This window comes from Canis lupus, chromosome 20 (genome assembly GCF_011100685.1).
Source record: "Canis lupus familiaris isolate Mischka breed German Shepherd chromosome 20, alternate assembly UU_Cfam_GSD_1.0, whole genome shotgun sequence".
NCBI lineage: Eukaryota > Metazoa > Chordata > Mammalia > Carnivora > Canidae > Canis > Canis lupus.
Genome location: NC_049241.1, coordinates 57,137,567 through 57,165,452, shown reverse-complemented (window position 1 = coordinate 57,165,452; position 27,886 = coordinate 57,137,567). Strand labels below are relative to the sequence as shown.

Sequence of the window (27,886 nt, the reverse complement as noted above, 5' to 3'; positions counted from 1 at the left end):
GAGACCGAGATCGAGGGGGCGGCCTAGCAGGACCCCCACTCGGATCTCTCGCGAGACCGAGATCGAGGGGCGGCCTAGGAGGACCCCACTCGGATCTCTCGCGAGACTGAGATCGAGGGGCGGCCTAGGAGGACCCCACTCGGATCTCTCGCGAGACCGAGATCGAGGGGGCGGCCTAGCAGGACCCCCACTCGGATCTCTCGCGAGACCAAGATCGAGGGGCGGCCTAGGAGGACCCCACTGGGATCTCTCGCGAGACCGAGATCGAGGGGCGGCCTAGGAGGACCCCACTCGGGTCTCTCGCGAGACCGAGATCGAGGGGCGGCCTAGGGGGAACCCCAGCTCGGGTCTCTCGCGACACTGCGCTCGACGGGCGCGTTGGACTCGTGAACAGAGAAGCACGTGGCTCCTCCCGGTCCTCAAAGAACTGAGGCCCTCAGACCGGGCGTCCTGGCGGCGGAGGGGGCAGAGGCCGGTCCCTCCGGCGGATGCTGGCGGCCGCGGGTGGTCACGTGGAGTCCAGGCCACGACGGACGCCGCGGGCACCAGAGCTGGCGCGGGCCCGGCTCCACGGGGGCCCGAGACGTCCCCGTCCCGGGCAGGGGGCACCTGGTGGAGGCCGCGGGGCGGGGGTGACCCTGGGTCCCCGGGGCCTCCCAGAGACGGGCAGACCCCGCGCTGCGGGCGGTGAGGACGGAGGGGGCGCCTCTGGGAGGTGGGGGCGGGGGGACCGGGCGACCAGCCGTACCCGCGCGTGGGCTTGAGGGCGTCCGAGCCGATGTGGTTCCTCCCGCGCTAGGTGAGCCGTGACGGTGACCGGGGCCGCAGGGAGGTGGAGCGTCGCGCCTGGCGGGTCACGGAGCCACGCCGAACCCGCGTGTATGACAGGCGCCCAGCCCCCCTGCACCTGCGACACCCCTGCTTAGGGGCGGGAGGCGTCCTCCAGCTGACCCTGTCTTTCCACCCTTTCTTGCAGCGTCCGGGTCGTCTGCTCCGTGTCTGGGAGCCATGGAGCCCATCGCTGGGGACCTGCAGCTCGTGCCTGGGGCACCAAAGGAAGTCCCGGCTGCGGGCTGCCGCGTGGCCCTCTCTGCCCTGGCGGCCGCCAGCGTTGTGATGGTCACCCTGGGAGTCCTCGTGGGTAAGCGGCCGTGGGCTTGCACGGGTTCAGGCACTAGGTGGCCTACACGAAAATGCTTAGAAGTGGCTTGGTGGTATCCGCGTTAGGATCCCAGGACCAAAGGGCTGAGCAAGCAAGCATGGAATTGAATCTCAGGCCACCAGGAGAGAAGGGAGGCAGGCCAGGAGCCTGGGTGGCAGTCTGGGGCGGATGGGTGCGAGGATGGGCCAGGTATTCACGTTTTCCACAAACCGTGTTCTCCCAGGAAGTTCTCACCATGGAGTGAGAAAGGAGGCAAGTAGGAACAGTGAAGTGAACTCCTTTGGATATTGAGAAATTTGAAAAGTACTCATACTTTTCAAATTGTAAGAAGCGAACAACGGGGCGCCTGCTTGGCTTGGTTGTTAGGCATCCGACTGTTGATTTCAGCTCAGGCCTGGATCTCAGGGTCCTGGGATTGAGCTCCAGGTCAGGATCCACACTAGGTGTGGAGTCTTCTTCAGATTCTGTCTCTTCCTTTGCTGCCCCACCCCACCCCCCACCCAAGCGAACAGTGGTCTGTGTTCCTGCGATTCACAGTGGCCTCTGTTTCCTGTTTGCTCCCAGTAGAAAGTCACCTTATTTACGGTGAACCGTACAAAACTGTGGTCTCTCTGTAGAATGTGGGGTTGCAGATGTAAAAATAAACAGGAAGCTCTTTTTATACTTTAAGAAGAGGATCCCAAGATGCTAGTTGAAAAAGTAGGGAGAGGGGATGCCTGGGTCGCTCAGTGATTGGGCGTCTGCCTTCGGCTCAGGGCATGATCCTGGAGTCCTGGGATCAAGTCCCATGTCGGGCTCCCTGCATGGAGCCTCTTCCTCTGCCTGTGTCTCTGCCTCTCTCTCTGTAGAGCCTCTCATGAATAAATAGATAAAATCTTAAAAAAAAAAAAAAAAAGAAAAAAGGAAAGAGTAGGGAGAGATGCTGAATAGCAAGAAAGGGAAACGTGTTTGCCTGTGTGCATAAATTGTTTCTGGAGGGAGTTTTGGAGCCTAACTGGTTACCTCTGGGGAGGACAGCATGCAGTCAAGCACAGGAGGGAGATTTGTCACCAGATTCGCCTTTTGCTGGCTTCTGATTTCGAACCACGTGGAGCCATTACACCTATTGACCATGTTGTCTGTTTGTAAGTTATAAAACCCATCACCGCAGCTGGCCACGGCCTACCTTGATTTTCCATGTGACAACTCTGTGGTACCAGCAACTGTGAGTGGTTTGCAGCCTGACAGGTCTCCACGCAGAGACATGTTTCCGTAGATGATACCTAGGGCTGTCTCGTGAGAATTCACTAGGTGACAGCAGGGTCTGCGTACCTCTTGGGGCTTGTCCATTTCCTTCCACTGCATGTCCTGGATTTGCCGTAATGTTTGTGGAGAGTGTAGATGGACATTCCCCGTGAGACCGTGGATATCCTTAGCCACCACACACAGCAGCTCTTCCCCTGTTGCCTGCCTTGTTGCTACTGGGGATGGCAGCCCTGAGCCCTGGGGGCTGGTTACAGTTAAAGCAGTTAACAAATATTATTGAAAAGTCAATTCCTTGGGACACCTGGGCGGCTCAGTTAGTTGAGTGTCAGACTCTTTTTTATTTTAAAGATTTATTTATTCATGAGAGACACAGAGAGAGAGAGAGAGGGAGGCAAAGACACAGGCAGAGGGAGAAGCAGGCCCCATGTAGGGAGCCCGACATGGGACTCGATCCCAGGACTCCAGGATCACACCCTGGCCCAAAGGCAGGCGCCAAACCGCTGAGCCACCCAGGGATCCGAGGGTCAGACTCTTGATCTCAGCTCAAGTCTTGATCTTAGGGCTGTGAGCTCAAACCCCACGCTGGGCTTCATGCTGGGTGTGGGGCCTACTTTAAAAAAAGCCAGTTTCTCATCCCCACCAGCCACCTTCCTGGGCAGCTGGTGGATACCACACTGGACAGCACACATCTAGAACATTCTGTCATTACAGGACATTCTGGGCAGCGCTGCTCTGGAACAGGCTGGCTCTCAGGTGCTAAGCTTTCTACAGTTTGTGTGTGTGTGTGTGTGTGTGTGTGTGTGTGTGTGAGAAAGTCCCCTTTTTGTCATGAAGTAATGATAATAAGTGACAGAGAGAAAACATTCTTCTCTGATAGACAATAAGTTGGCAATCCTACGTGGATTTCTTTGGTTTTTATATGTAGTACACATGTATATTTCTTACCTATTTTATTTTTGTATTTGTGGAACATCTGGAGTCCCTCACAGCCGGGGGTGACCGACAGGCCCCCTAACAGCAGTGGGAGTCAAATGCAGGAAAGTCCGTGCCGTGTGAGTGTGTGTGTCCTCATCTGACGGGGAGGCATCCTAGAAGGGGCATCCTGGAAGCCCACACGCATTGAGATTAATACAAATAAAATCCTCATCAGGACCCATGAAACTTAAGGAAGGCTTTAAAAAACATTTACAAATTTTTTAAACTTGTAAATAATTTGTTTTTATTATTTTCTTAAAGATGTTATGTATTTATTCATGAGAGACAGAGAGAGGCAGAGACACAGGCACAAGGAGAAGCAGGCTCCCTGCGGGGAGCCCAACGTGTGACTGGATCCTTAGTCTCCAGGCTCAGGCCCTGGGCCAAAGGCTGCACTAAACCGCTGAGCCACCCGGGCTGCCCTAAACTTATAAATAATTTAAAGTTAAAACGTATCCCCTTCCCATACAGCTCAAAATTTTAATTGGTGGTGGTAGCCTTGAGGGAAGCTGGGGGTCAGACACACGGGACCTTCCTGCTATTCCTGAGCTTTCTGTGAGTCTGTCATTATTGCAGAGGGAAAACAGGCTTAGTTGGGGGTACCCAGCTGACTCAGCCCATGGAGCAAGCGACCTTCGATCCCAGGATCGTGAATTCAAGCCCCATGTTGGGGGTAGTGATTGCTTTGGAAAAGAAAAAGAAAGAGAAGGTTTAGAGTACAGAGCATAAACATAAATACCTTGATTCACACAACAGAGTGGTCATTTTTATTTTTTTGTTAACTTTAACTTTTTAAAAAAATATTTTATTTATTTATTCATGAGAGATACACAGAGAGAGAGAGGCAGAGACACAGGCAGAGGGAGAAGCAGGCTCCATGCAGGGAGCCAGATGTGGGACTCGATCCCAGGACCCCAGGATCACGCCCTGAGCTGAAGGCAGACACTCAACCACTGAGCCACTCAGGTGCCCCAACTTTAACTTTTTAAAAGATTTTATTTGTTTGAGGGAGAGCGAGCGCAGAAGCAGGGGGAGTAGCAAGCAGAGGGAGAGGAAGAAACAGGCTCCCCCATGAGCAGGGAGTCTAATGTGAGGCTTGATCTCGGGACCTGAGATCATGACCTGAGCCGAAGGTAGATGCTTTACCAACTAAACCACTGAGACGCCCCAGGGTGCTCATTTTTGAATACAAGCTATGTTTAGAATTGACTTAGCATATTCAACTGTATTGCTTTCAGTAGAGGAGAGGAAAAGGGAGAAGCAGACTCCCAACTGAGCAGGGAGTCGGGATGTGGGACTCAATCCTGGGACCCTGAGGTCATGGCCCGAGCCAAAGGCAGATGCCTCCCCGACTGAGCCACCCAGGCACCCCTATCATCTATTTTTTTTTAACTGAGGCAGAGCAGGCCTGCAGCGCTACGTCTGCGGCAGGGGTATAGCACCGTGGGTGGACAAGTCTCTGGGTTGTGCTGGGCTTGTCGCGCGTGTGGCTGCCGGCCCGCACCACGCACACCGCGGGCTGTGCCCCGCTGCCTCCGCACCCGCCCCTCTGGCAGCCGTCAGTTTGTTCTGTTTACAACTCTGAGTCTTTGCTGTTGTGTTCTTTTGACACAGTACTTCCAACGGTTGGAAATCTGTGTTCTTTCGAGGGTGGCATCATGGGACTGTGGTCCCAGAGTCCTGATGCCTCCTGGTTGGGATCAGGCCCCTGTGGCATTTTGTGTGAATTGCTCCAAATTGGAGGAAGGGTCTCCTCCTGAGGCCATTTAGCCGTTCATGGCTGAAGCCAGCTTCAGGCCCTGAGCCAGGCACACCTGGTGAGCAGGAGCTGGTCCTGTCAGAAAGCCTGGGGACATCTGGGTGCCTTCAGAGGGTGACCATAGGGTCGGTCATCGAGCCAAGAACATGTGTGAGAAGTGAAAGGGGGCCCTGTTGATGACCATTCAGGCTCCCCGCCGGAAGTCAGCCCACCACCTGTTTGTTGGGGTGATGGCTCCGGGGTGGCTGGGGACATTGAGGCTGACTTAAGTGCACCCTGACCCCGAAGTTGGGCTCTCTCACGGGGCCCTGGTCTTGTCCGCAGCTTCCCTCTCTACACAGGGGGTCGACGTGGAGCACACGGCTGAGCTGCAGGGGGTCCGGTATGCCCGCAGCCTGCAGCGAGAGACCTCCGAGTACTACCGCGTGCTGACGCCCGCTCTGGAAAGGCTGGTGAGGGCGGCCACGGGCTGTGACCAGGCGAGCAGAGCCGGGGGAGGCCCGGGCAGGCGCTGAGGCAGAGAAGAGGGCACACGGGGCACGGAGCACGAGGCCGCTGGGGCCGGCGCTGGTGGGCCCTGAACACGGGGGAGTGGCAGCAGTGGCGTCTGCCCCTGCTGGGCTTGGGGCACTTTGACAGGTTATAAGTTGTGGTGGGATCAGAACCCTCACACCGCTGCGGGGGACCTGACGGAGGGCAGCTGCTGTGGAAGCCGGCAGGCAGCCGGGCAGGTCAGGCGTGACTTCCATATGATCCAGCGATTCCACCCAAGAGAAAAGAAAGTTCATGTCCGTGCAGCCCACACACCTGTGTCCACAGCCGCAGGGTTCATGAGAGCCAAAAGGTGGAAACACTCAAATGCCCGTTGATGGGTGAATGAACAAACACAGGAAGTCCATCCACACTCGGGCACGTCCCTCGGCCACGAAGAGGAGTGCGGCCCCCCTACCTGCTGCCCTGGGGACGGACCCTGAGCCCAGGACACTCGGGGAGGGAACCAGACACAGGAGGCCCCACGGGGTGGGGGGGAGTCCATGTGTGTGACACGTGCAGGACGGGCTCCTGCATGGACGAGGAGAGGGCTCGTGGTTGTCAGGGGCTGCCAGAGGGGGGTGGGCTGTGTGTGACTGCTCATGGGGAGACGGGGTTGCTTTTGGGCTGACGGAATGTTCAAAAATTGGTTGTGGTGACGCCTGCACAACCCTGTGACGGCACTAAAACCCATCCGGTTGTATGTTTTTAAAAGCTGTGTTTAAAGGTGGGTGAGTTTTATCTCAAGTTGAGAAAATATTTTAAATTTCGTTCCAAGAGAAGGAGGAGGGATCACTAGGTGAGAATTCATATTTTGAAAAGAGCACTCTGCCTGTGGCCTGGAGGCTGTAAGATAAGACGTGAGAAAAGCAGGGCAGCGCTTAGGAGTCCCCACCACCCAGACCAGGGGTCAGCACGCTTTTCCTCTAAGGCCAGACAGGCTTCTCCGGCTCAGCGGCTCAGCAGGTGCCACAGAGGACTGTAAGTGAGTGCTTGTGGCTCTGTGCCAATAAAACTTTATTTGTGGACGCTGAAATACACATTTCAAATAACGTGTGTGTAACATGAAATACTATTTTTTAAAATTTTTTATTTATGATAGAGAGAGAGAGGCAGAGACACAGGCAGAGGGAGAAGCAGGCTCCATGCACCAGGACCCCGGCGTGGGATTCTGTCCCGGGTCTCCAGGATCGCGCCCTGGGCCAAAGGCAGGCGCTAAACCACTGCGCCACCCAGGGATCCCTGAAATACTATTTTTCTTTTGACTTTCTCCAGCCACTTAAAGACATAAAAACCATTCGTAGTTTGTGAACTGTATAAAAACAGGCCAGGACTTGAATTCAGCCTGTGGGTGTTAGCTTGCTGACCTCGGTCCCATACCCTAAAGCACTGACTGAAAGAAATAACAACACAAGCCCTGTGCATAATTTAAAATGTTTTTAGCAGCTACATTAAGGAAAAGAAAGCAGGTAAGTTTAATTTTAATAACATATTGAATTTAACCAAGAACATTGAAAATATTTCATGCCCTCGACATAAAGTAGGTATTAATGAGACAATTCATTCCTTTTTTTTATTTTTTCGTATTGAGTCTTCAAAACCCAGTGCGTTTTGCCCTCGCATCTACGGATGCTAAATTTTCGTCAGGAACACAATCAATACGTAGATTCTATAACATTTACATACCTGAGTTGCTCCAACTATACTTAAGAGTCTTCTGGTAACTGGAGTATCTTTTAAAATTTAAGTATGAATTATGTGAAATGTGAAGACCAGTTCCTCTGATCCCAGCCATGTGTGACCAGTGGCTGGCACGTGGGGCAGGGCAGGTGTAGAACACTGGCCAAAATTTGTGGACTGTTCTGTGGGCCAGTGCAAGCCTGAATGTGGGCAATAGGGACATGGACTCAGAAAGTGGAAGTAAGAGAAACAGAGGGACTCCTGGGAGGGAGAACTCTGTATCCTGTGCTTCAGGGAGCGGGAGTCGTGACCATGAGGTTTAACAGCCAAGCTAGAACACTGACCATGAACAGGGATGCCATTTCATAACTGCCCTGGGAGAGCAGGTAAATTGGGACATCTTGTCACCCTAGGTACAGGTCACGTGAGGTGCCAGGCAGCTCTCGGGAACCCCCAGCCTTGGTCTGCTGGGGACAGCATCCAGAACAATACTCATCCCAGTTCCCAGGACAGGAGCCTTTCAGTGCTAAACCTGAAACAGCCCCAGGAGAAGTGGACAGTGGACGGTCACTCAACAGCACACGAAGGATAAGCAAGTTCCTAATAGCATCGATTTACACAAAGCAGGATTTTCTTAATGTAAAATCCATGTAAAATAAAATTAATTATTTTTTAAAGTTTTATTTAAGTGATCTTTGCACCCAATGTGGGGCACAAACTCATGACCCTGAAATCAAGAATCACATGCTTGGGGCACCTGGGTGGCTCAGTTGGTTAAGAGTCTACCTTTGACTCGGGTCATGATCTCCAGGTCCTGAGATCCAGGCCCACGTTGGGATCCCTGCTCACTGAGAAGTCTACTTCTCCCTCTACCTCTGCCGCTTCCCCTGCTTGTGCTCTTGCTCTGTCAAATAAAATCTTAAAAAATAATAATAATAATTCAGTGGCATTTAGTATATTCAACAATTCTTGCAACCATTATCTCTGTAGTTTCAGAACATTCCATCACCCCTAAAGCAAATCCATCCCCATCAGCCATCAGTCCCTAGCACCCACGAGCCCTGTCCCCATCAGTGGACAAGCCCGTCCTGGACGTGTCACACAAATGGAATCACAGTGTGGCCTCCTGTGTCTGGTTCCCTCCCTGAGCGTCGTGGGCTTAGGGTCTGTCCCTGGGGCAGCGCGTGTAGGCACCTCACCATCATGTGGATGGACATTTTATTCATCCATCTGCTGATATGGCAGTTTTTCATCCAAATAACCTCAAAGTGCCCTTGTCATTTACATGGCTCTGTGACTGCTGGGTGTACTGAGAGTGAGAGGGGTGCTTTTCTTTGCCCCCCAGCTCTGGATGTACACAGCAGGTCCCAGCAGGGCAGGTGCCTAATCTGTGTGCTGGTCTTGTCTATGTTGCAGTTTGTAAGCAGCTTTCAGGAGACAGAGTTGGAGGCCAGCTGTGTGGGCTGCACTGTGCTGGGTTACAGGTGAGTCGGAGTCTCCTTCAGGTGAAGGAATCCTAGTAGACACCCAAGAGATCCCACAAGATTCCAGCAGGAGCCCTTCTTCTCCAAAGACTTCTCTCCTGCCTGCAGGGATGGGAATTCCAGTGTCTTGGTTCATTTCCGGCTACACTTCCTGCTGCAAGCCCTGCAGTCACTGAGTCTGGGCCTGGAGGAGGAGCTGTTGCAGCAGGGACTCCGAGCAAGGCTGCAGGGGCATGGTATCCCCCTGGCTGCCCACGGCACCATTGTGTCTGCTGAGCTCAGAGGCAAGTAGGCAGCAGACACTGAAAGAATTAGGAGGAGGTAGCTGTAGGAGAGGAGGCCGTGGAAGGTTGCATTAAAGTTTAGGTTTTCAATAGTTGCTCCCTCCCATGAAAAGTAAACCCATACACAGTGCTTTACCCTCAGTGGTACAGAGCGGGTGACAGCAAACTGCAGGTGGCCAGAGTGTAAATGCTTTTGTCTTTGCAGCCCACTGGATGGATCTCTGTTGAGACCACTCCACTACGCTACTGTAACGGGAAGGTTAAAGACAGCACATAAACAAATGGGGACGTTTATGTATTGATAAAACTTTATTCACAAAATCAGATGCTGGGTTGTATTTGGCCCACAGCCATTGTTTGCCAGTCCTGGTACAGGAATAAGAGTAAAAGCTAAACCGCAAAATCTGATGATGCAGGTTCTATATCACGTACCAGAAACTGCACATAAAGTCTGATGATGCAGTGCATTGTGATCTGAGAGCCAGACAGGAGTTCAGTTGTGTCATCAGGTCAAAGATCGATCGCCTTGACATTTGCTCCGCAAGACATTTATGGTCCTTCCCCTCCCCCAACTCTGACATGCTGGGTGGGGGTTAGTAACCTCTCTGTCAATGCTATCTCATTGAATTCTCCTCAGTTTCATGCCTGCATAATCCACTGAGGTGACCACTGGCCCCATGTGGCTCTTGAGCACATGTCATGCAGCCAGTGAGGCTGAACAAGAGGTGGTTTCATTTGATTTCATCTTAAATTGATTTAAGTTAGAACTTAAGTGGCTCCCGTGGTAGACGGAGCAGCTCTTAGCTTTGCGATCCAATGTTTTCAAAGAACTAGTGCAGCTCTCGGCTTTGCAATCCAGTGTTTTCAAACAACTACAGAACTCGCTGAATAAGCTTATATCTCTTGTCTGTTTCACTGCAGGAAGCCAGAAAGGCCCATTGACGGAAAGAGACTTAAAATCAGGTATGTCTTACCCTCTCCCCTGGAGCTCCCTGCCCTCCGCAGAGTTTCTCTGATTGTAGTCCTGTGGAGAGGTTCCCAAGACTTCATTCCAGTACACAAAGAAATCCCTCAAATGCAGTAAATGCTACTTTTGCACACCAGCCTCCTCCAGAGGGCTGGGAGGGAATAGATTCAAAGTCCTGTGTGGACAAAGGATTTAAAGATGAGACACTTTGAATTACACATGGCCAAACATGAATGAGAGAAAACATTACTGATCTTTTTTGGAAAGTGGTGGGAATCTGCTGTTAAAAGAGAGTTTAGAAAATAAGAGTGAGTACCACAGAGTCCTCAACTAGGAGTGATCCAGGCCCCAGGGGACGCTGGGCAGTGTCTGGGGACATCTGTGATTATAAGGAGTTGGGACTCCTGGCCTCAAGTGGGTAGGACTAGGACCCCACAGAGAGCAGTCTGGCCCCAGAAGTGAAGTGTATATTTAAATGGTTAACATGATAAATTTTATATCGTATATGTTTTACCACAACTTGAAAAGTTCAGTTTCACCCATATCTTTTAAAAACTATGGGAAAAAAATAATAAAAAAATAAAAAATAAAAACTATGGGTATTGGGATCCCTGGGTTGCTCAGTGGTTTAGCACCTGCCTTTGTCCCAGGGCATGGTCCTGGAGTCCTGGGATTGAGTCCTGCATCGGGCTCCCTGCAGGGAGCCTGCTTCTCCCTCTGCCTGTGTCTCTGCCTCTGTGTGTGTGTGTGTGTGTGTCTCTCATAAATAAATAAATAAAATATTTTTTAAAAAACTACGAGTACTAGAAAATGTGGAAATTCACATGGTGCAACTCTATTTCTATTGCATAGCTCTGGCCTTTGTGCAGATCGACATTCTTGTGTTCCATCTCTGTACTAATTCTGAGGAAATTATTTCAGAAATGTTCAGGGCTAAAAAAGTAAAAAAAAAAGAGAGGTTTTCCATGCTCTAGAGACTCTTGGTGCAGCCAGGAGAGATGGAGCGGGGATCAAGAACTTGGTTCATTTCTGCCCTCAGGTCACTGTCCAGGGAACACCTTTTCCTGCCGGAACAGCCAGTGTGTGACCAAAGTGAACCCGGAGTGTGATGACAGAGTGGACTGCTCTGATGGATCTGATGAGGCCCACTGTGGTCAGTCTCCTATCTGGATGGTCTCTGGGCCATGTCCCCTTTCCAGGGTCAGCTTCTGGTTCTGTTCTCTCGCCCACTGTGCACATTACACGTGTGCACATTACTGGAGCTGGGCTGAGAAAAGGAGAGGGCACTCATGATATGGCTGAAAAGACAGATCCTCGCCAAACTATGAGAAGCCTCAAATGCCAGGAACTGGAGCTCTGTCCTATATGCAATGAGATTTGAGCAAGGGAGTCTTACAATTAAAATGCTGTAAGAGTAGCCAACATTCTCTAGCAGTGCTAGCCCATGCAATAAGGTAAGAGCAATAGTTTAAGTGTGGAAAGGAAGAAAGAAAACCATCACAGTTTGTACTGGATCTGATTGTTTATATAAATGAATAAATTGACTAGCCAGCTATTAGAAAATAAGACAGTTCAATGCTGAGGGGAGAATAAGACGAACAACACATAAAAACTATTGCTTTGCTTTATACAACCAACAACAGATTAGAACATAGAAGGCAAAGAACCCCACTCGTGATCAATAGCAACAAAAGATGAGTGTGTGGAGCGTGTAATGTAAAATTATAAAGCTTCATTGAAGGCTATAAATTGAACTAAGCCAAGACCCAGCATTCCAGGAAAAGACGTATGTATAAGAATTTTGAAACTTGCAACATACATGGTGAAGGAGACATTTGTCGCATGTGGCACTTGGATGTGAGGAGTGATGTGTGGAGGCTGGTTGAGATTGGGGGCTGTGGTTGGGGTCCGCAAGGCCCCCTCAGGGTCAGGGATTCCCTTGAAGGACTCGTAGAAGTCAGGTGTTCTATGTATGGTTATGGCTTCTTCAAAGGAAAAGGCGCAGAGGGCAGAGTGGGCGAGACCAGGAGTGAGCAAGTGTCCCGCTGCCCTCTCACAGTGGAGTCACGTGGACAGCCCTGAACTCACTGTCCCAGCAGCAGCATGGACTGCACACTCCCAAGTGTTCCCAACCAGGGCAGCTCGCCGAGCCTCACTGTCCGGTGTTTGTCCTGGGGGTTAGTCACGTGGCTGTGTAGCCTCGGCACAGCTCACTTCATGTAGGAGAGACCCGGGGCTGCCGTAAAGGGAGTGGCCTAAACAGCAGACACGTCCTCGGTCACGATGCAGGGGCTGGAAGCCCAAGATCAAGGTGTCCGAAGGTCTGATTCCTTCAGAGCTGGTGGAGAACCTGTTTCCTGCTTCTCTCCCAGCTTCTGGGGTTTGTTGGATGCCTAGTATTTCTTGGCTTGTACAAGTGTCACCCAGATGTCTGCTGGCATGTTCACAGGGCATTCTCCCTGTGTGCAGGTCTGTGCCCAGACTTCCCCTTTATATGAGAGCACCAGTCATTGGATTTAGGGCCCTGCCTTCTGGGGCTCCTGGTTGGTGACCTCTGTCTTGCAGACTGCGGTCTACAGCCTGGTTGGAAGACGGCAGGCCGGATCGTGGGGGGCATGGAAGCATCTCCTGGGGAGTTCCCGTGGCAAGTCAGCCTTCGAGAAAACAACGAACACTTCTGTGGGGCTGCTGTCGTCAGGGCCAGGTGGCTGGTGTCTGCGGCCCACTGCTTCAACGAGTGAGCCCCGTGCCCCTTGGTCCCACCTGCCTTCCCACTGTTGGAGGGCCACCTTCCAGCATCCTCAGAGCCCCTTGGAGCTCTTTTCTCTTTTCCTTTTTTAAGTATATTTTTTTAAGATTTTATTTGAGAGAAAGAGGGAGAAGAAGAGGGAGAGAGAATCTGAAGCAGACTCTGCCCTGAACGCAGAGCCCAACGTGGGGCTCAGTCCCACAACTGGGAGTTCATGACGAGCCAAGAGTCGGACACGTAACTGACTGAGCCACCTAGGCGCCCGTCTTTTCATTGTTGAATCTGAGAGAGGGCGGGCTTTGTGGAACAGAACCGAGCCTTGTCCCGTGTTCCTGCTGGGAAGCGTGCTGTTCCGTGGACTGGGTGCGGGGCCCGTGAGACACATCAGCTGTAGGGCCAGCGTTAGGGTGAAGAGAGCGAGGTACTCACCTGGGAGGGGGACGTGTAGGGGCGGCCTCCAAAAAACAGTCGTCGTGACAAGTAATACTTTCATGTCATGTTGAAAAAAAAAATCAAAATGAGTGCAAAGAAATAAAAAGATCCACAATGAACAGAATAGCCAGTTCTGAAATGGAGACCAGGTCAGCCAGGCCGGGCGAGTGGGGCCCGGGCAGGCCGGATCCCCGCTTGGGGCAGAGGTCAGTGCTCTGTTCATCGTGGGCCTTCTGCGTTCGTTCAGGTGTTCGCCGCAAGGCGTGAAGATCCCATGTATCACGAGGGCTGGGGTTTGGGGCGCCCCCTTACCATTTCGTACCCAGGTCTGTAGCTTAAAGTGTTGGTCGTTGGTGCAGGATGGATTTCTTCTGCGCGTATGTTTGTTCTTGACAATGTTGCATGGAGATACCAGTTGCGATGACTGGGTTTCGGGGCGCCCCCTTGACCCTTGCCCCCCCAGACGGGTGCCTCCCTTGCCTCTTGCTGCTGCCCGTCCCACGGGTGGGCCTCTGAGCTGTGGTCTGTCTGTCCTGCAGGTTCCAGGACCCGAGAGAGTGGGTGGCCTATGCGGGCACGACCTACCTCAGCGGCGCAGAAGCCAGCACGGTGCGGGCACGCGTGGCCCGCATCATCCCGCACCCGTCGTACAACCCGGACACGGCCGACTTCGACGTGGCGGTGCTGCAGCTGGACGGCCCCCTCCCCTTCGGCAGGCACGTCCAGCCCGTGTGCCTCCCCGCCGCCACGCACGTCTTCCCGGCGCGGAGGAAGTGCCTGATCTCGGGCTGGGGCTACCTCAGGGAGGACTTCCGTAAGTCCCCGCCGTCCCGGGTTCAGTGTTTGCGAGCGCCGCCGCCTCGAGGTGTGTGCAGCCCCGGACACGCGGGGCCGCGCTTGCAGCCGGGGCCGAACCGGGCAGTGCGCCCGGTTACTGTACCAGCTCAGACCGGGACCCGGTGTCTCTTCCTGGTGTGTTCGCTGCCACGTGGTTTGCATTTTTGTGCTTTCTGACGGTGATTTCTGAAGGGGCCCCCAGGTTTGGGGACAGCTTTGCTCTCTAAAGGGTCTGGAGATCCGACGCGGCTGACCTCCCTCGCAGGGCCCACCGCCTGTGTTCTGGGGTTTTCTCAGGTGTTTCTGCCTGACATGAAGGAAAAAAATGCTGGGTGATTTTTACACCTTCTGAAAAGGAAAGGATTGGCCCCATGGACCTGATTAGGAGGGAAGACAATCCCGACACATCCGAGCCTCCTCAGTTCACTGAGCACCGGTCCAAGGACTGGGCAGGAAGCAGGGCAGCCTCCCCACGAGGGGCTCAGCCCAGACCAGCGCCATCCAAGAGCGCTTTCCTTGGAGCGGTCATGCTTTCCATTTGTGTCACCTGCGGTAGGAGCCACCAGCCCCCTGCAGCGTGGCCTGTGCAGCTGAGAATCTGAGCTGTACATTTTATTTCATTTTAACACACTTATGTCTGCAATTAAGTAGCCACATGGGGCCTGACGGCTGCCATACCGGACAGCACAGCTCTGGAGGGAAGGTGGTGATGAGCACAGTGGAGGAGAGTGAGGTAGGGATGGAGGGTGGGGGCTGCAGCTTTAAATGGGTGGTCAGGAGGGGCTTCTTGACAAAGGAGATGAGGGAGGAATGCAGGCAGGTTCTGTAGGGTCAACATTCTAGGCAGCTGGAACAGCATGCCCAAAGCCCTGGCGTCAGCAGTCCAGACTTGGACTTTTAGTTTGAGCTGAGGGAAGAGGGGGGTCACCCCAGAAGATTCGAGGAGACAGACAACATAATCTGATTTAATGTTGAGCAAAGATGGCACTGGCTGTTGGGCTAAGAAAAGATTTCAGCTCAGTAGGACGGAACAGCCAAGGCAGATGCGGGGAGGCTCAGGAGGGGAAATGAGGAAGGAGCCGGTCCTGGCTGTTAACTTGGATGCCTCTCTGCTGCCTGGGCCAGCAGGTTAATGGTGGGCATTGGTAGAGCGTTTCCTGGGCCACTTTCTGAGCTTCAGCAAGTCCCCTGGGGGCGGTGGGGACACAGGGTCAGAGCGGACGTCTACAGCCTCCAGGCTCATCCTGCTGGTCCCTCCCTGTCCCGGGCAGTGGTGAAGCCAGAAGCGCTGCAGAAAGCCACCGTGGAGCTGCTGGACCAGGGCCTGTGCGCCGGCCTGTATGGCCACTCGCTCACCGACAGGATGATGTGTGCCGGCTACCTGGACGGGAAGGTGGACTCCTGCCAGGTGAGCCCCGCAGCCCACGGGCCCTGCCCACCTGCCGATGGGGCTCATGGCTCCCCTCCCCGAGACAGGGCGTCCTCACGCTTTCTGTTCCAGCACCAAGACTTCCCCTGCTGGACTTGGAGCGCGGCTACGGTTGTCTGAGCTGCTGGGTGGGGAGAAGGTGGGAGAGGGCGCTGCGTGTGCTCAGGGCGCCAGATCAGAACGGGGCCTGGAGAAGGTGTTGGGGAAAGCTGGGGAGAGCCTGTGTTTGAGGGTGTGAGCCGGTGTGAGGAGAAGGGGAAGGGCAGCAAGACCGGGCAGCTGCTGCGGGAGATGCTGCGGCAGCCTGTCCGCCGCGGCGAGCGTGACATCCCCAAGGGTCTCGTGGGATGGGGAGAGGAGGGGCTGTTTATCTGGGGTGGGCTTTGAACTGCCAGCCGTGGAACTGAAGATCTCAGACACCCTCTTGTATTTTCACAGAAGAGACAACGGGCTCTGAGCCGCGGGCTGCCGGCCCCCCTCTGCCCCGTGAGCTGGCGGGCAGACGCGTCTCAGGAGCCCCGTCGGGACTCCTTCTGTGACTCCGCAGCTCTGGGATTGGGGCTGCAGCGGCCAGGAGCCCCGGCCCCCCCTGGAGGTGTGCTTTTGTCTCCCAGGGCGACTCAGGAGGCCCCCTGGTCTGCGAGGAGCCCTCGGGCAGGTTCTTCCTGGCCGGCATCGTGAGCTGGGGGATTGGCTGTGCCGAAGCCCGGCGTCCCGGGGTCTACGCCCGAGTGACCAGGCTGCGTGACTGGATCCTGGAGGCCATCAGCACCGCGAGCAAGCCTCTGGCTCCCACCGTGGCTCCCACCTCCACCACCCCCAGCACGGCCTGGCCCGCCCGTCCTGAGAGCCCGGTGGTCCACAGCCCCGCCAGACCCACGCGGGGCCCCAGCATGGCGCCTCCTGACGCAGTGACCGCCTCTAAGCCCCAAGGTACTTCCTGGGGGCACAGGCAGGCGTCCCCCTCCCGCCCCCGCAGGGCTGGGTGGATTGGTACTGGGAAGCAGACGGGCAGTGGGCCGGTGACGTCTGCCCTGAGCACAGGCGAAGGCACGCTGGCCGCCCTTCAGACGGCACGGCCAAGTCAGGCAGTGCACGAGGGTGGACTTGGAATGTCCTCAGGGCTCCACCGGGGGCTGGCGACTTGGAGCCGTCACACTTGGGTCCTTGCACACACCTCACCCACAGAAACGTACACACGCAGAGGTTTTAATGCCCGAGAGCATGCATTTCTTTTTTTTGTTGTTTTCAAATTTTCCTGTACGTGCTTGTGTGCCTCCTTTCCCGTGAGAAGAGCAAATTAGCTTGTCTAGTTTTTTAATTTCTATTTTTTTTAACTGCCACATCAAACATAAAATGATTCATCCCGAACTTCCTTGGGCATCCCATTCGTTAGTGTTAAGTATATTCACCTTGTGTGACGGGTCTCCAGAACTTTCCATCTCTCAAACCTGAGGCTCTACAGGTTTGTCCACTACACAGCAGTTCACGTCCCCCCACCCTCAGCCCTCGGCCGCCTCCGTGTCTGTGACCGACGGCGCCCTCCCAGGGGCCCAGTGACATCCTTCCGTGATTGGCTTCCCGGGTTTACGCAGGCAGAGTTACAGCTGGGCTTAGGGGGACTTGGAATCCTCGCGTCTCCGTGATGCGGTCTCCTTGCTCGGGGACAGGGCGCGTCTGTCCGCCTTCGTTCGCACATCTCTTCATGGGGTGTTTGCTCGCAGAGCTGGCGCGGCCACGGTGGACTGGATGCTCCTGTTCTGTTCTCAGCTGGTTTGCAGCCAGACGGCTCGCGGGGTTGCCTCCCTGAGCTGTTCCATAGGACAGACCCTGGGGGCCAGCGGCGAGGCTGGCAGGACGCGCCCTCTCCTGAGGACGCTGCGCGGGCACCAGGGTGCACCCGCCACCTTCTTCCTCACGCGACCTCTTCTGTAGAATCTGACGGCAACGTTCAGTGACAGTCGTCACGCACTCTCTCCGGGGGCACCTCAGTGTCTTCGGCCCCGGGAAGCTGCCTCAGTTACAGCCTTGGTGCCAAGCCCCGGAGAAGGGCTTTCCGCGCACAGCGGGCGACGTCTCGTCCTCTGTGGTCTCTGAGGGCCCGGGTGCAGTCAGCCCAGATCGGATGCCATCCTCCCTCGTGGTCAGCCCCACCTGCCATGCTCTGAGCACATTGAAACTCTGCTTCGTTTAAGTGTCACCCACACACCAGCCTGTCCCCAAATCCTGTAGTGCCCTGATTGCCACAGTCCTCCCGTGTGCGGCTCCGTCCTCACCGTGAGCCCGTGAGCCTGACCTCGAGGGCCGCAGGCCGGTGTCTGGCGGGCTCAGGCCAGTGGGGCCAGGGCACTCTGTGATTTTCTCTTGTCCTTTTGAACTCACCTGCCCCCGCCGTGCCACGTCCTTGCCAGGAGACCTTAGGAGTTTCGTCATCCGTATAATAGGGAGGCTGCACTCGGGTGGGCGAGGCCCCTCTGGAGCCATGGTGCTCCCTCTTGGCGCGGCTGGGATGCCAGGACCCTCCTCTCTTGTTCCTCACAGAGTGCGGGGCCAGGCCTGCCATGGAGAAGCCCACACGGATCGTGGGCGGGCTGGGAGCAGCCTCCGGGGAAGTGCCCTGGCAGGCCAGCCTGAAGGAAGGTTCCCGGCACTTCTGTGGCGCCACTGTGGTGGGTGACCGCTGGCTGCTGTCGGCTGCCCACTGCTTCAACCAGTAAGACCCACCACAGCCCCAAGGGCAGCTCAGCCTCCCCTCCATCACCAGGTGCCCCCAGCAGATCCCCCCTGGGGCTCCTGGAGGGTGTTTGCATGTCCATCCGCACAGCAGAGAGGAATAGGAAGGAGCAGGAGGGGTTGGGGGGGGGCATCTCTGGGATCCTGGTCCTGGGAGGCAGCTCCTGTCTCTGAACTGGCCTTTGGAGGACAGATAGGAGCTGACTAGGGGAGGGGAGAGGGGATGGGGGCGGGGGGGATGGACGGAGGAGGGGATGGGGAGGATGGGGTGAAGGGAGGGAGGAGGGGGAGAACGGGGTGAAGGAGGGGAGGGGGGAGAAGAGGGAGGAGAGGGGATGAGGAGGATGGGATGGAAGAGGGGACGGATGGTTTTGCCTTAGGGATGGGATTCTCTTGTCCTTGTTTTTGGAGGAGGGGAGGGAGGACAAGGTGAAGGAGGGGAGGGGGAGGACGGGGTAGAGGAGGGGATGGGGAGGATGGATGGAGGAGGGGATGGGATGGGGTGGAGCAGGGGAGGGGGTAGGGGGTGGAGGAGGGGACGGGGGCTCCCAGAGCGCAGTGTCTGTGTCGACACCCCAAAGCACCAGGGGCCCCTCGTGTTGCATTGTGGGGTTGGCTCCATCTTGTTCCCTCCGGAGCAGATGAACCCAAGGGCCTTGCCCTGCCCCCAGCTGGGAGCACTTGGGTACCCGCCGTGTGGCCCCTCCGTCCCCCAGGCACCCTCCCCACAGCCGGGCCTGGGGCGGCACGGGTGCCAGCAGGGGTGCCAGCAGGGTCTGAGCCGCCCCTTGTCAGCAGCACGAAGGTGGAGTTGGTGCGGGCGCACCTGGGCACCGCGTCCCTCACGGGCGTCGGCGGAAGCCCAGTGAAGATGGCGCTCAGGAGGGCCGTGCTGCACCCCCAGTACAACCCCGGCATTCTGGACTTCGACGCGGCCATCCTGGAGCTGGCCAGGCCCCTGGACTTCAACAAGTTCATCCAGCCCGTTTGCCTGCCGCTGGCCATCCAGAAGTTCCCCGTGGGCCGCAAGTGCATGATCTCCGGCTGGGGGAACACGCAGGAGGGAAACGGTGAGCTCCGCACGGGCCCGGGACCCTCCGCGCCAGGGCACGGACTCGGCCCACGGGCCCCGGAATGGCCGCAGCCCCGCCGTTCGCTTGCAGAGGGTCCCGGGCTTCCCTGCCACAGCAGCACAGCGGGTCGTCCGTGAAGCCAAGTTTACGTACTCTGTGGGTCCCCGTGGAAAAAGCTTGCAGACGCTTGTGCTGTGCCCTCCAGAGCCCCCAGGAGCTAATGCTAGCTTCGGGGCCTCAGCGGCCTCCCTGCGGCCTGCACGGTGCTAGGGAGGCTGCTCGGGGACGGTGGTGATTCTGGGCCGCGAGCGGGGCTCGGGGCCGGGCTCCTTCCCACTATGTGACTGGATGGGCGTCCCTGCAACCCTGTGGGACTTGGGCTCTGCATCCGCAGGATGGGGACGGCAGCTCGCTCTCGGGGTTGCTGCCACAGCTGAACCGAGGTTGGGGGGGTCTCCTGTCCTTGGCAGCTACCAAGCCTGACATTCTACAGAGAGCGTCGGTGGGCATCATAGACCAGAAGGCCTGCAGTGCCCTCTACAACTTCTCCCTCACGGACAGGATGCTCTGTGCCGGCTTCCTAGAGGGCCAGGTGGACTCCTGCCAGGTGAGCATTCAGACAGGAGGTGCCGTGTGCAGGCGTGGCGCCCACACCCTCCCTCGGGCAGTTCCCCTTGCTCGGGTCTGGGTTCCGGGAGCTCTCCTCGTGTGCGCAGAGGCAGAGGGAGAGACTTGCCAGTGCCACACAGCAAGCCGGGGAAACCCGAGAGAACGCACGTGTCTTTATTTATTTATTTATTTTATTTATTTTATTTATTCATGAGAGACAGAGAGAGAGAGGCAGAGACACAGAGGGAGAAGCAGGCTCCATGCAGGAGGGACTCGATCCCGGGTCTCCAGGGTCACGCCCTGGGCTGACGGCAGGCGCCAAACTGCTGAGCCATCCAGGGATCCCCCGCACGCGTTTCTTTTTTTTTAAATTTATGATAGTCACACACACAAAGAGAGAGAGAGAGAGAGAGAGAGGCAGAGACACAGGCGGAGGGAGAAGCAGGCTCCATGCACCGGGAGCCCGATGTGGGATTTGATCCCGGGTCTCCAGGATCGTGCCCTGGGCCAAAGGCAGGCGCTAAACCGCTGCGCCACCCAGGGATCCCCCCCCGCACGCGTTTTTAAATGTAGGTTTAGAGAGAGGTTATTTCCAAGCAGAAGATGAGGTGTGTGGTGGATGCACATGAAGTGTAGACACGCTCCTTGAGAAAGACGCTGGAGGGGAGGCTGACCCCAAGTCTGCACATCCGTGACGCTCTGTCCAGCAGGGCAGCTGCTGAGCGCCTGAGCTGGGGGACCCGTCCTAGGGGAGGCCTGGCTCCAGAGCCCCGCTGTGAGAGCTAAGGAAATCCGGTCTTACTTGGAAACATCAGTGCAAACCCTTAGTAACACGTTGGCGGAATAACTCTAGGAATGTATTAAAAAGACAATAAGTCACAACCACTGTGGGTTCGCCTCCTAAAGGCTGGTCCGACACAGGAGAACCAGGTACCACCAGTCCTCATGTTAGTGGAGCCAAGGAGGGAAAAGGCATCATCTTCAAAACACAGAAAAAGACATTTGATAATTTTTTTTAAGGATTTATTTATTCATGAGAGACACAGAGAGGCAGAGACACAGGCAGAGGGAGAAGCAGGCTCCATGCAGGGAGCCCGATGTGGGACTTGATCCCGGGTCTCCAGGATCACGCCCTGGACCGAAGGCAGCACTAAACTGCTGAGCCACCTGGGCTGCCCACAGTTGATACATTTTTAAACATTTATTTATTTATTTTGGAGAGGGGCGCGGGGAGGGCAGGGGGAGAATCTCAGGCTGACTCCCCACTGGGCATGGAGCCCGAAAAGGGGGTCGATCCCATGACCCTGAGATCAGGGCCTGAGATGAAACCAAGTCAGACGCCTAACTGAGCCCCCCAGGAGCCTCCAGCATTTGGTCATTTTTAACAACCACTTGTAATTACAATTTTTAAAAAGGCAAGTCCTATGTAGATGACAGACACCAACAGCAAACATCATCTGTGGTGGCGAAACAGAAGCTTCTGTCAAACACAAGGCTGCCTGCTGTTGCCAAACATGTCTAGATTAATGCAGAAAGTCAAGAAAAAAGAAAGGACAAATGGAGATTTGTAAAGTTGACAGAAATGTGATCTGCAGTAACATGCTGCCTCCCAGAAAGAAAATAAACTGGAAACGCAGAACCAAAGGAGAAATCCGGAAAACTCTTGGAGCCACGGCATGGCTTGAGATCAGCGTACGAGGTCAAGGACGCTGCTTTTCCCAGCAAAAGTCAGTGTCGTGGAAAAAGGGGTCCCGCTGACAGGACAAACCCCGTCTGATGCCCAGAAATAAACTCGAAAAGGTGTTCAAGGTTTTCATGGAGAAAATCCTTGAAGTCTGAAGAAAATAAAAAGGTCTGGATGGACGGGACAGTCCACTGTGTTTATGGAAGGGAGGCCTCGAGGTTACGAGCACCGCGTCTCCCCGTTCGTTCTAGAAGTCCGTGCGGCTCCAGGCGCGACTCCAGCAGCATCTGCCGGGACTCGGGACTCACAAGCTGGTGTTGAAATTCACGCAGAAGAGCGAAGGAACGTCCCCGCCGGGGCAGGAAATCTGCTAAAGAATCGGGGTGGGGGGGTGCTGCCAGGATCAGACAGGAAAGAACCCAAAATAAAACGGAAAGTGTTGATAACTCCTATTTTGGGGTAAACAACCAGCCCAAGGCTCAGGGACCTGAAACAACAGTCGTTTATTGGGCTCCTGGGTCTGCACTTTGCTGAGGGCCCAGCGGGGCCGGGTTATCTCTGCTGCCCCAGCAGCAGCTCCGGGAACCTGGGGACCCACCTCCCAGCCATTCCGACCCCCGCGGCCCGGCGTGCTGGCTTCCGGGCGCCGGCGTCCCAAGAGGCCCGGCAGGAGCCGCGTCCTGTTCCGTGACCTAGGCTCGCAAGTCGCATCCAGTGACGCCTCCGAGCCCGCCAACTGGCCCCCACGCCGGGGGGCCACCGCAGTCCGTGGGGCGGGAGGGCGGTCACCCCATCTCTGGAAGATGCAGTCTGTCCTGCAAAGTGGTAAAGCCCGCACCAGGACCGGGGCCGAGGCAGGCGACAGAAAAGCAGCCTGGGAGACCACGTGAAGCAAAGGCCGCTTCCCCCAGGTCTGCAGTGAGCGCCCCGCGAGCTCGCAGGGCTGCCGCGCCATGGCACAGGGGGTGCAGGGGGCCGCCCAGGTCTCCAGAAAGTGGAACCAACGGGCGTGGAGGCCGAGAGCGCACCTGCGGCAGAGGGAGGCCGACCCTCAGCCTACGGGGGGGCGGGAGCGGAGGGGACCCAGCAACACCAGCGACTCCAGCCGAGAGGGGCACATCTCAGGAAGCTCTGAACACGGACGGACACGATGCCCACGGTTTCCGGGGGGGGGGGGTCGGGACACGGCGCCAGGGCCCCAGGGGCTGCCGCTGTGACACCCCGAGGTGGTCAGAGATAACCCCGTGTACTTTGTGAAACTACAAACCAACATAAAGGCGTAGCAGACACCCCCCCAAAACTCCCAAGTCGTCCCCCCTCCCCGGGGCAGTGGGGCGCCGGGAGCAGGGGCGGGGTGGGTCAGTCCACGTTGCCGCCTGCCCGTGGGTTGGAAGTTCCTGGGTGGGGGGACCGGGGGCTCGGGTGTCCCGCGGCATCCGTGGCCTCTGCCGGGAAGGCTCAGAGGCCGATAGGCCAGAAGCACGTGGGGGGGTTTGTCCTCGCCCTCGTGGGCTGCGACCGGGCCTCCCGGGGTCCCCCCCAGCGGGTGGCTCCGGGAGCGCCCCGGAAGCTCATGGCGGTTTTAGGACCTTGCTCTGGGAGGCACCTGGCACCTCCCGAGTCTGGAGGTGAAGGCAGCCACGGGGTCGGCCCGGGTCCGCGGGAGGCGAGCCGGGACCTCGGGGTTCAGAGAGCACGTGGGCCCGGAGAGGCTGCAACGTCCCAGGGTCCCAGCAAAGCCCTCGCCACTGGGCCATCCCTCCGGAGCAACAGGCGGGAACGTCCCTGGCCGCGGCTTTGGTGTTGCGCGTCCTCCGCGGTTCACGTTTCTATGTTTCCAAAACAAATACAAGAACAACCGAAGCTCAGAGAAGTGACTTGATGGAGGTCAGGCAAGGTCACACACGGGTCTGAAGCCAGGTCCCCCGCTGCCGGGAACACGGGGCCTGGCAGGGCCGTCTGCGCCCCGTCCCTGTTTAATTGAGAAAGAACTGACCTCGTCCCCACGAACGTAAGGCGACTGCGTGGGGGAGGCGTGACTCACAGCAGGTTCAGCTCACATCCATCTTCTCCTTCCTTCACTTTCAGGGCGACTCCGGGGGACCCCTGGCCTGCGAGGAGGCCCCCGGCGTGTTTTACCTGGCGGGGATCGTGAGCTGGGGGGTCGGCTGTGCTCAGGCCAGGAGGCCCGGCGTCTATACCCGGATCACCAGGCTGAAGGGCTGGATCCTGGACACCATGTCCTCCGGCCCCCTGCCCAGCCCTCCCCCACCCACTGCGGGGACCCCCCCCCACCACCAGGCTTCCCTCCAGGACGGTGGCCGACCTCACAGTCCCGGGCGACCTGGCCAGCAGAGCCACCCTCCAGGCCACCAGCCGACCTGCCAACAGGACCACTGCGAGCACGCCTGCCGGTGGGCAGACAGCACTTCCCAGCCGCCCAGGGACCACCACGGGCTCCCAGCCAGCAGGTGGGGGGGGGGACGTGTGGGTGGCAGGGGCCCTGCACCCTCTGCTCACGCTGTTGTCACAGCAACCACAGCAGACGTTTGTTCTCTCCCGGGGCTGGAGGTCACAAGTCTGTGTGGCCACTGTGCCCTCCCCGTGACCTCACTGGGCCATCCTGGTGTCTGTCCTCATGGCCTCTTCCTGGAAGGACACCATTCACTGCATCAAGGCCCCCTGTGACCTGAAACTTAGTCACATCTTTTTTTTTTTTAAGATTTTATTTATTCATGAGATTGAGAGAGGCAGAGACACAGGCAGGGGGAGAAGCAGGCTCCATGCACGGAGTCCGATGCGGGACTCGATCCCGGGACCCCGAGGTCATCCCTGAGGTGAAGGCAGACGCTTAACCAGAGGCCCCCAGGCGCCCCTTAATCACCCCTTTAAAGACTCGTGTCCACGTGTCACATCCTGAGCTCCTGGGGGCTGGGACTTCCCCGTATGAATTCCAGGGAGGACACGAGCTGGCCCCAAGTAGGTCCGGGAGCCAGGGACACGGGCACACTGTCTAGCGGCCAGTGCCTTGTCCCAGACCCTGTCTGCAGCTGTTTACCAGGGACTGTTCGGGGGCACCTGGGTGGGTGGGGCCCACGTGGCAGGACCGTCTCCAGCCGAGCTCGGCCTGGGGTGCAGGGGGAACTGGGGAGCTAGACACAATAAAGAGGCCAGCAGGGGTGAGGGGAGCAAGCCGGCCCCACAGGTCCCGCGCTGCCGTGAGGGACACTGCTGTGGGCTCCTTGGCCTCTGAAGGGTTGTTACTTTGTGTTGTGTTACCCCGAAGTACAGGAAACAGGGTCTGCGCCTCCAGAACAGAACCCCAGCAGGCGCCGGCTGCAGGGGAACCACGGGGAGGGCCAGGCCCGGCTTCTGCAGGACGTGGGGTGCGCTGGCTGGGCCCCCCTGAGCCACCACCCGCCCCTCCCACCCGGCTTCAGTGTGCAGGGATGGGACGGTCACCCGCGCCAACTCCGAGGGCAGGAAGTGTTTTTGTCACTGAGGCGGGGCTCTCTAGGGAAAGGTTGGGGGGGGGGCGGCAGGAAGGTGGAGGGGGGGTTGCCAGCACCCCTGCAGCAGACGTGGGCCTGGGGCGCCCCCACCCAGAGGCCGAGGGTCAGGTCAGCTTCCTGCAGGTGGGAGGCAGGTGGCAGGGGCGGGGCCAGCTCCCGTCCCGTGGAGGCAGGTGCTGCGCACGTTGCCGCACCGCGGCCCCAGGATTCCCGGCGTCCCAGTCCGTCTCCAGCATCCCTGACTACTCCCCCAGACCGATCCAGGGCTTTGGGCCTCCCTGGGTGTTGGGGGGTGACCCGGCCCTGGCGCAGCAGCTGGGGGCCACTGCCCGGTCCTCCGCCCCCCAGCCTCTCCCGCACGCGTGCCTGCGGTGTCCTGGCCCCGGGAGCCAGACGGACCCGGTCGGCCGGGCCATCGCCCCCCGGGCAGCGCGGGGTCGGGCCGGGTCTGGCCTCGGGTCTTGTTTGCCTGGGAACACGCAGCGGAGACCTGGGGAGCGTGGGTCCTGGAGCCCCTGAAGCTCCGCACACACGGGGACGGAGAGCGAGGCAGGCAGCCCACGACCCAGGCCTGACCCAGGCCCCGCGGCAGCCGCCCCGCGCTGCCTTTCCAGATGCTTCTGGCAGCCATGCCGCGAGGGGGCAGGGGTGCGCTGACTGCAGCTGGGTCTGGCCCCCCATCATTTCTGCTTTTCTCCTGGCTACAACCTGCAGGTTCTCAGTCTGGGGCCCGGGGTGGTGCGGAAGCCCCCGAGTCGGCCCACAGTTTTGCGTTGTTCAGCGTGGGGCAGCGTTTCCACAGGAGCGCTTCCCGTCACACGGCCCAGGCCTGGTCCACGTGGCATCAGGAGCCTTCCGCTGGGTCCGGCTGAAAGGGACAGTGCGGGGGGCCGGGCTCCCCTCCCTCCCCGGGACAGGCGGCAGAGGGCAGGCTGCGGAGGGGGCACCGCGCTGCCTTCCGCCCCGGGAACCGGGAAGGCTGCTGGTCACGCGGGCCGAGAGCCAGGAGGGCCTCCAGGAGCTGCTGGGACGGGGCAGGGCGCTTGGCAGCAGCTCAGGGTGGGCAAAGGCCCTGGGGCAGCGGGGGACTGGCTTCTAGGGCACAGAGACGTGCCTCAGGGTGGACAGAAGGCGAGAGGGGGTGCTGGCCTGAACTTCAGCTGGGGGGCGGCTGGAATCCTAACTGCATTCCGAGAACCGTTTGAGAAGCACCGGGAAGTGCGTTCCCAGGCACCGGATCCAGCGCTCGTCCCAGGGGAGCTCACCGGAGGGCCCCCACCCACTGCTGGCTTCTACCCCGTGCACTCGGGGTGCAAGGCGGGGCTGGCCTCACCTGCTGAGCTGACCCCGGCTCCCCGGCAGACTGCGGCCTGGCACCGGTGGCAGCGATGACCAGGATCGTGGGTGGCAGCGCCGCCGGCCGAGGGGAGTGGCCGTGGCAGGTGAGCCTGTGGCTGCGGCGCCGGGAGCATCGCTGCGGGGCCGTCCTGGTGGCCGAGAAGTGGCTGCTGTCGGCGGCGCACTGCTTCGACGTGTGAGTGTGGCCCGTGTGCTTCACTGGACCCACTTTGTGGGGGAAAACTCCCTGCCCCCCAATGCCTGGCCCTGGAGGTGGCCCCCAGCCCCGCGCCCACCGCCCCAGGCCGTCCCCTCCACGGCCCTTGTCTGCTCACCCGACCCGCCTGACCCCGACACCAGGGACTGGGTGGGGAGTGGGTGTGGTGGGGGGCGGGGTCCTCCAGGGAACTTTGGCCCTGGCTCACCCCGCTGGGACTTGGCATCAGACCCAAAGGCCCCCCGGCCTGTCCTCCAGGGGGACGCCCAGCTGGGGGCGCACCGTGGGCCTCCCGAGGTCGGGGGGGGGGGGCGGCAAGCGGGTCCCGCAGGTGTCACGTCAGGGCGCGGTAGCGGGGGGACCCCGCGCCCCGAGGAGCAGCCCGCGGCGGCGCCAGCAGGGCCGGGGTCTCGCCGACGCCTGTGCCGCGCCCGCAGCTACGGGGACCCCAAGCAGTGGGCGGCCCTCCTGGGCACCCCGTTCCTGGGCGGCGCCGACGGGCAGCTGGAGCGCGTGGCGCGCATCTACAAGCACCCCTTCTACAACCTCTACACGCTCGACTACGACGTGGCGCTGCTCGAGCTGGCGGGGCCCGTGCGCCGCAGCCGCCTGGTGCGGCCCATCTGCCTGCCCGAGCCCGCGCCGCGGCCGCCCGACGGCGCGCGCTGCGTCATCACCGGCTGGGGCTCGGTGCGCGAGGGAGGTAGGCGCGCCCGGCACCCCCCCGCCCGGCCCCCCGCCCGCGCCCCCCCCTGACCCCGTCCCGCCCGCAGGCTCCATGGCGCGGCAGCTGCAGCAGGCGGCCGTGCGCGTCCTCAGCGAGCAGACGTGCCGCCGCTTCTACCCGGTGCAGATCAGCAGCCGCATGCTGTGCGCCGGCTTCCCGCAGGGCGGCGTGGACAGCTGCTCGGTGAGCGCACTCCGCCCGCGCGCCCGCGCCCAACCGCCCTCCCGGAGCCGCCTCCCGGGGCCCGGCCGGCGGCGGCCCGCGCTCAGGCCTCGCCTCTCGCCCAGGGTGACGCCGGGGGACCGCTGGCCTGCAGGGAGCCGTCGGGCCGCTGGGTGCTGACGGGGGTCACCAGCTGGGGCTACGGCTGCGGACGGCCGCACTTCCCGGGCGTCTACACGCGGGTGGCCGCCGTGCGGGGCTGGATCGGGCAGCACGTCCAGGAGTGACCGCCGCGGC

General features: G+C 58.4%; 1 protein-coding gene across 1 annotated transcript; it reads left to right on the top strand.

Moving 5' to 3' along the window:
* Nucleotides 1-110: 110 nt before the first annotated feature.
* TMPRSS9 (transmembrane serine protease 9) lies at nucleotides 111-27,886 on the top strand. Its single transcript, XM_038567897.1, is given in 20 exon segments — nucleotides 111-687; nucleotides 977-1,141; nucleotides 5,466-5,593; nucleotides 8,769-8,836; nucleotides 8,945-9,120; nucleotides 10,042-10,083; nucleotides 11,127-11,240; nucleotides 12,653-12,824; nucleotides 13,808-14,082; nucleotides 15,377-15,513; nucleotides 16,149-16,467; nucleotides 18,076-18,247; nucleotides 19,066-19,337; nucleotides 19,811-19,947; nucleotides 23,722-23,918; nucleotides 23,920-24,104; nucleotides 26,508-26,679; nucleotides 27,138-27,403; nucleotides 27,474-27,610; nucleotides 27,715-27,886. Coding segments are annotated over 20 exon segments (3,495 nt in total). The 5' UTR covers nucleotides 111-488; the 3' UTR covers nucleotides 27,877-27,886.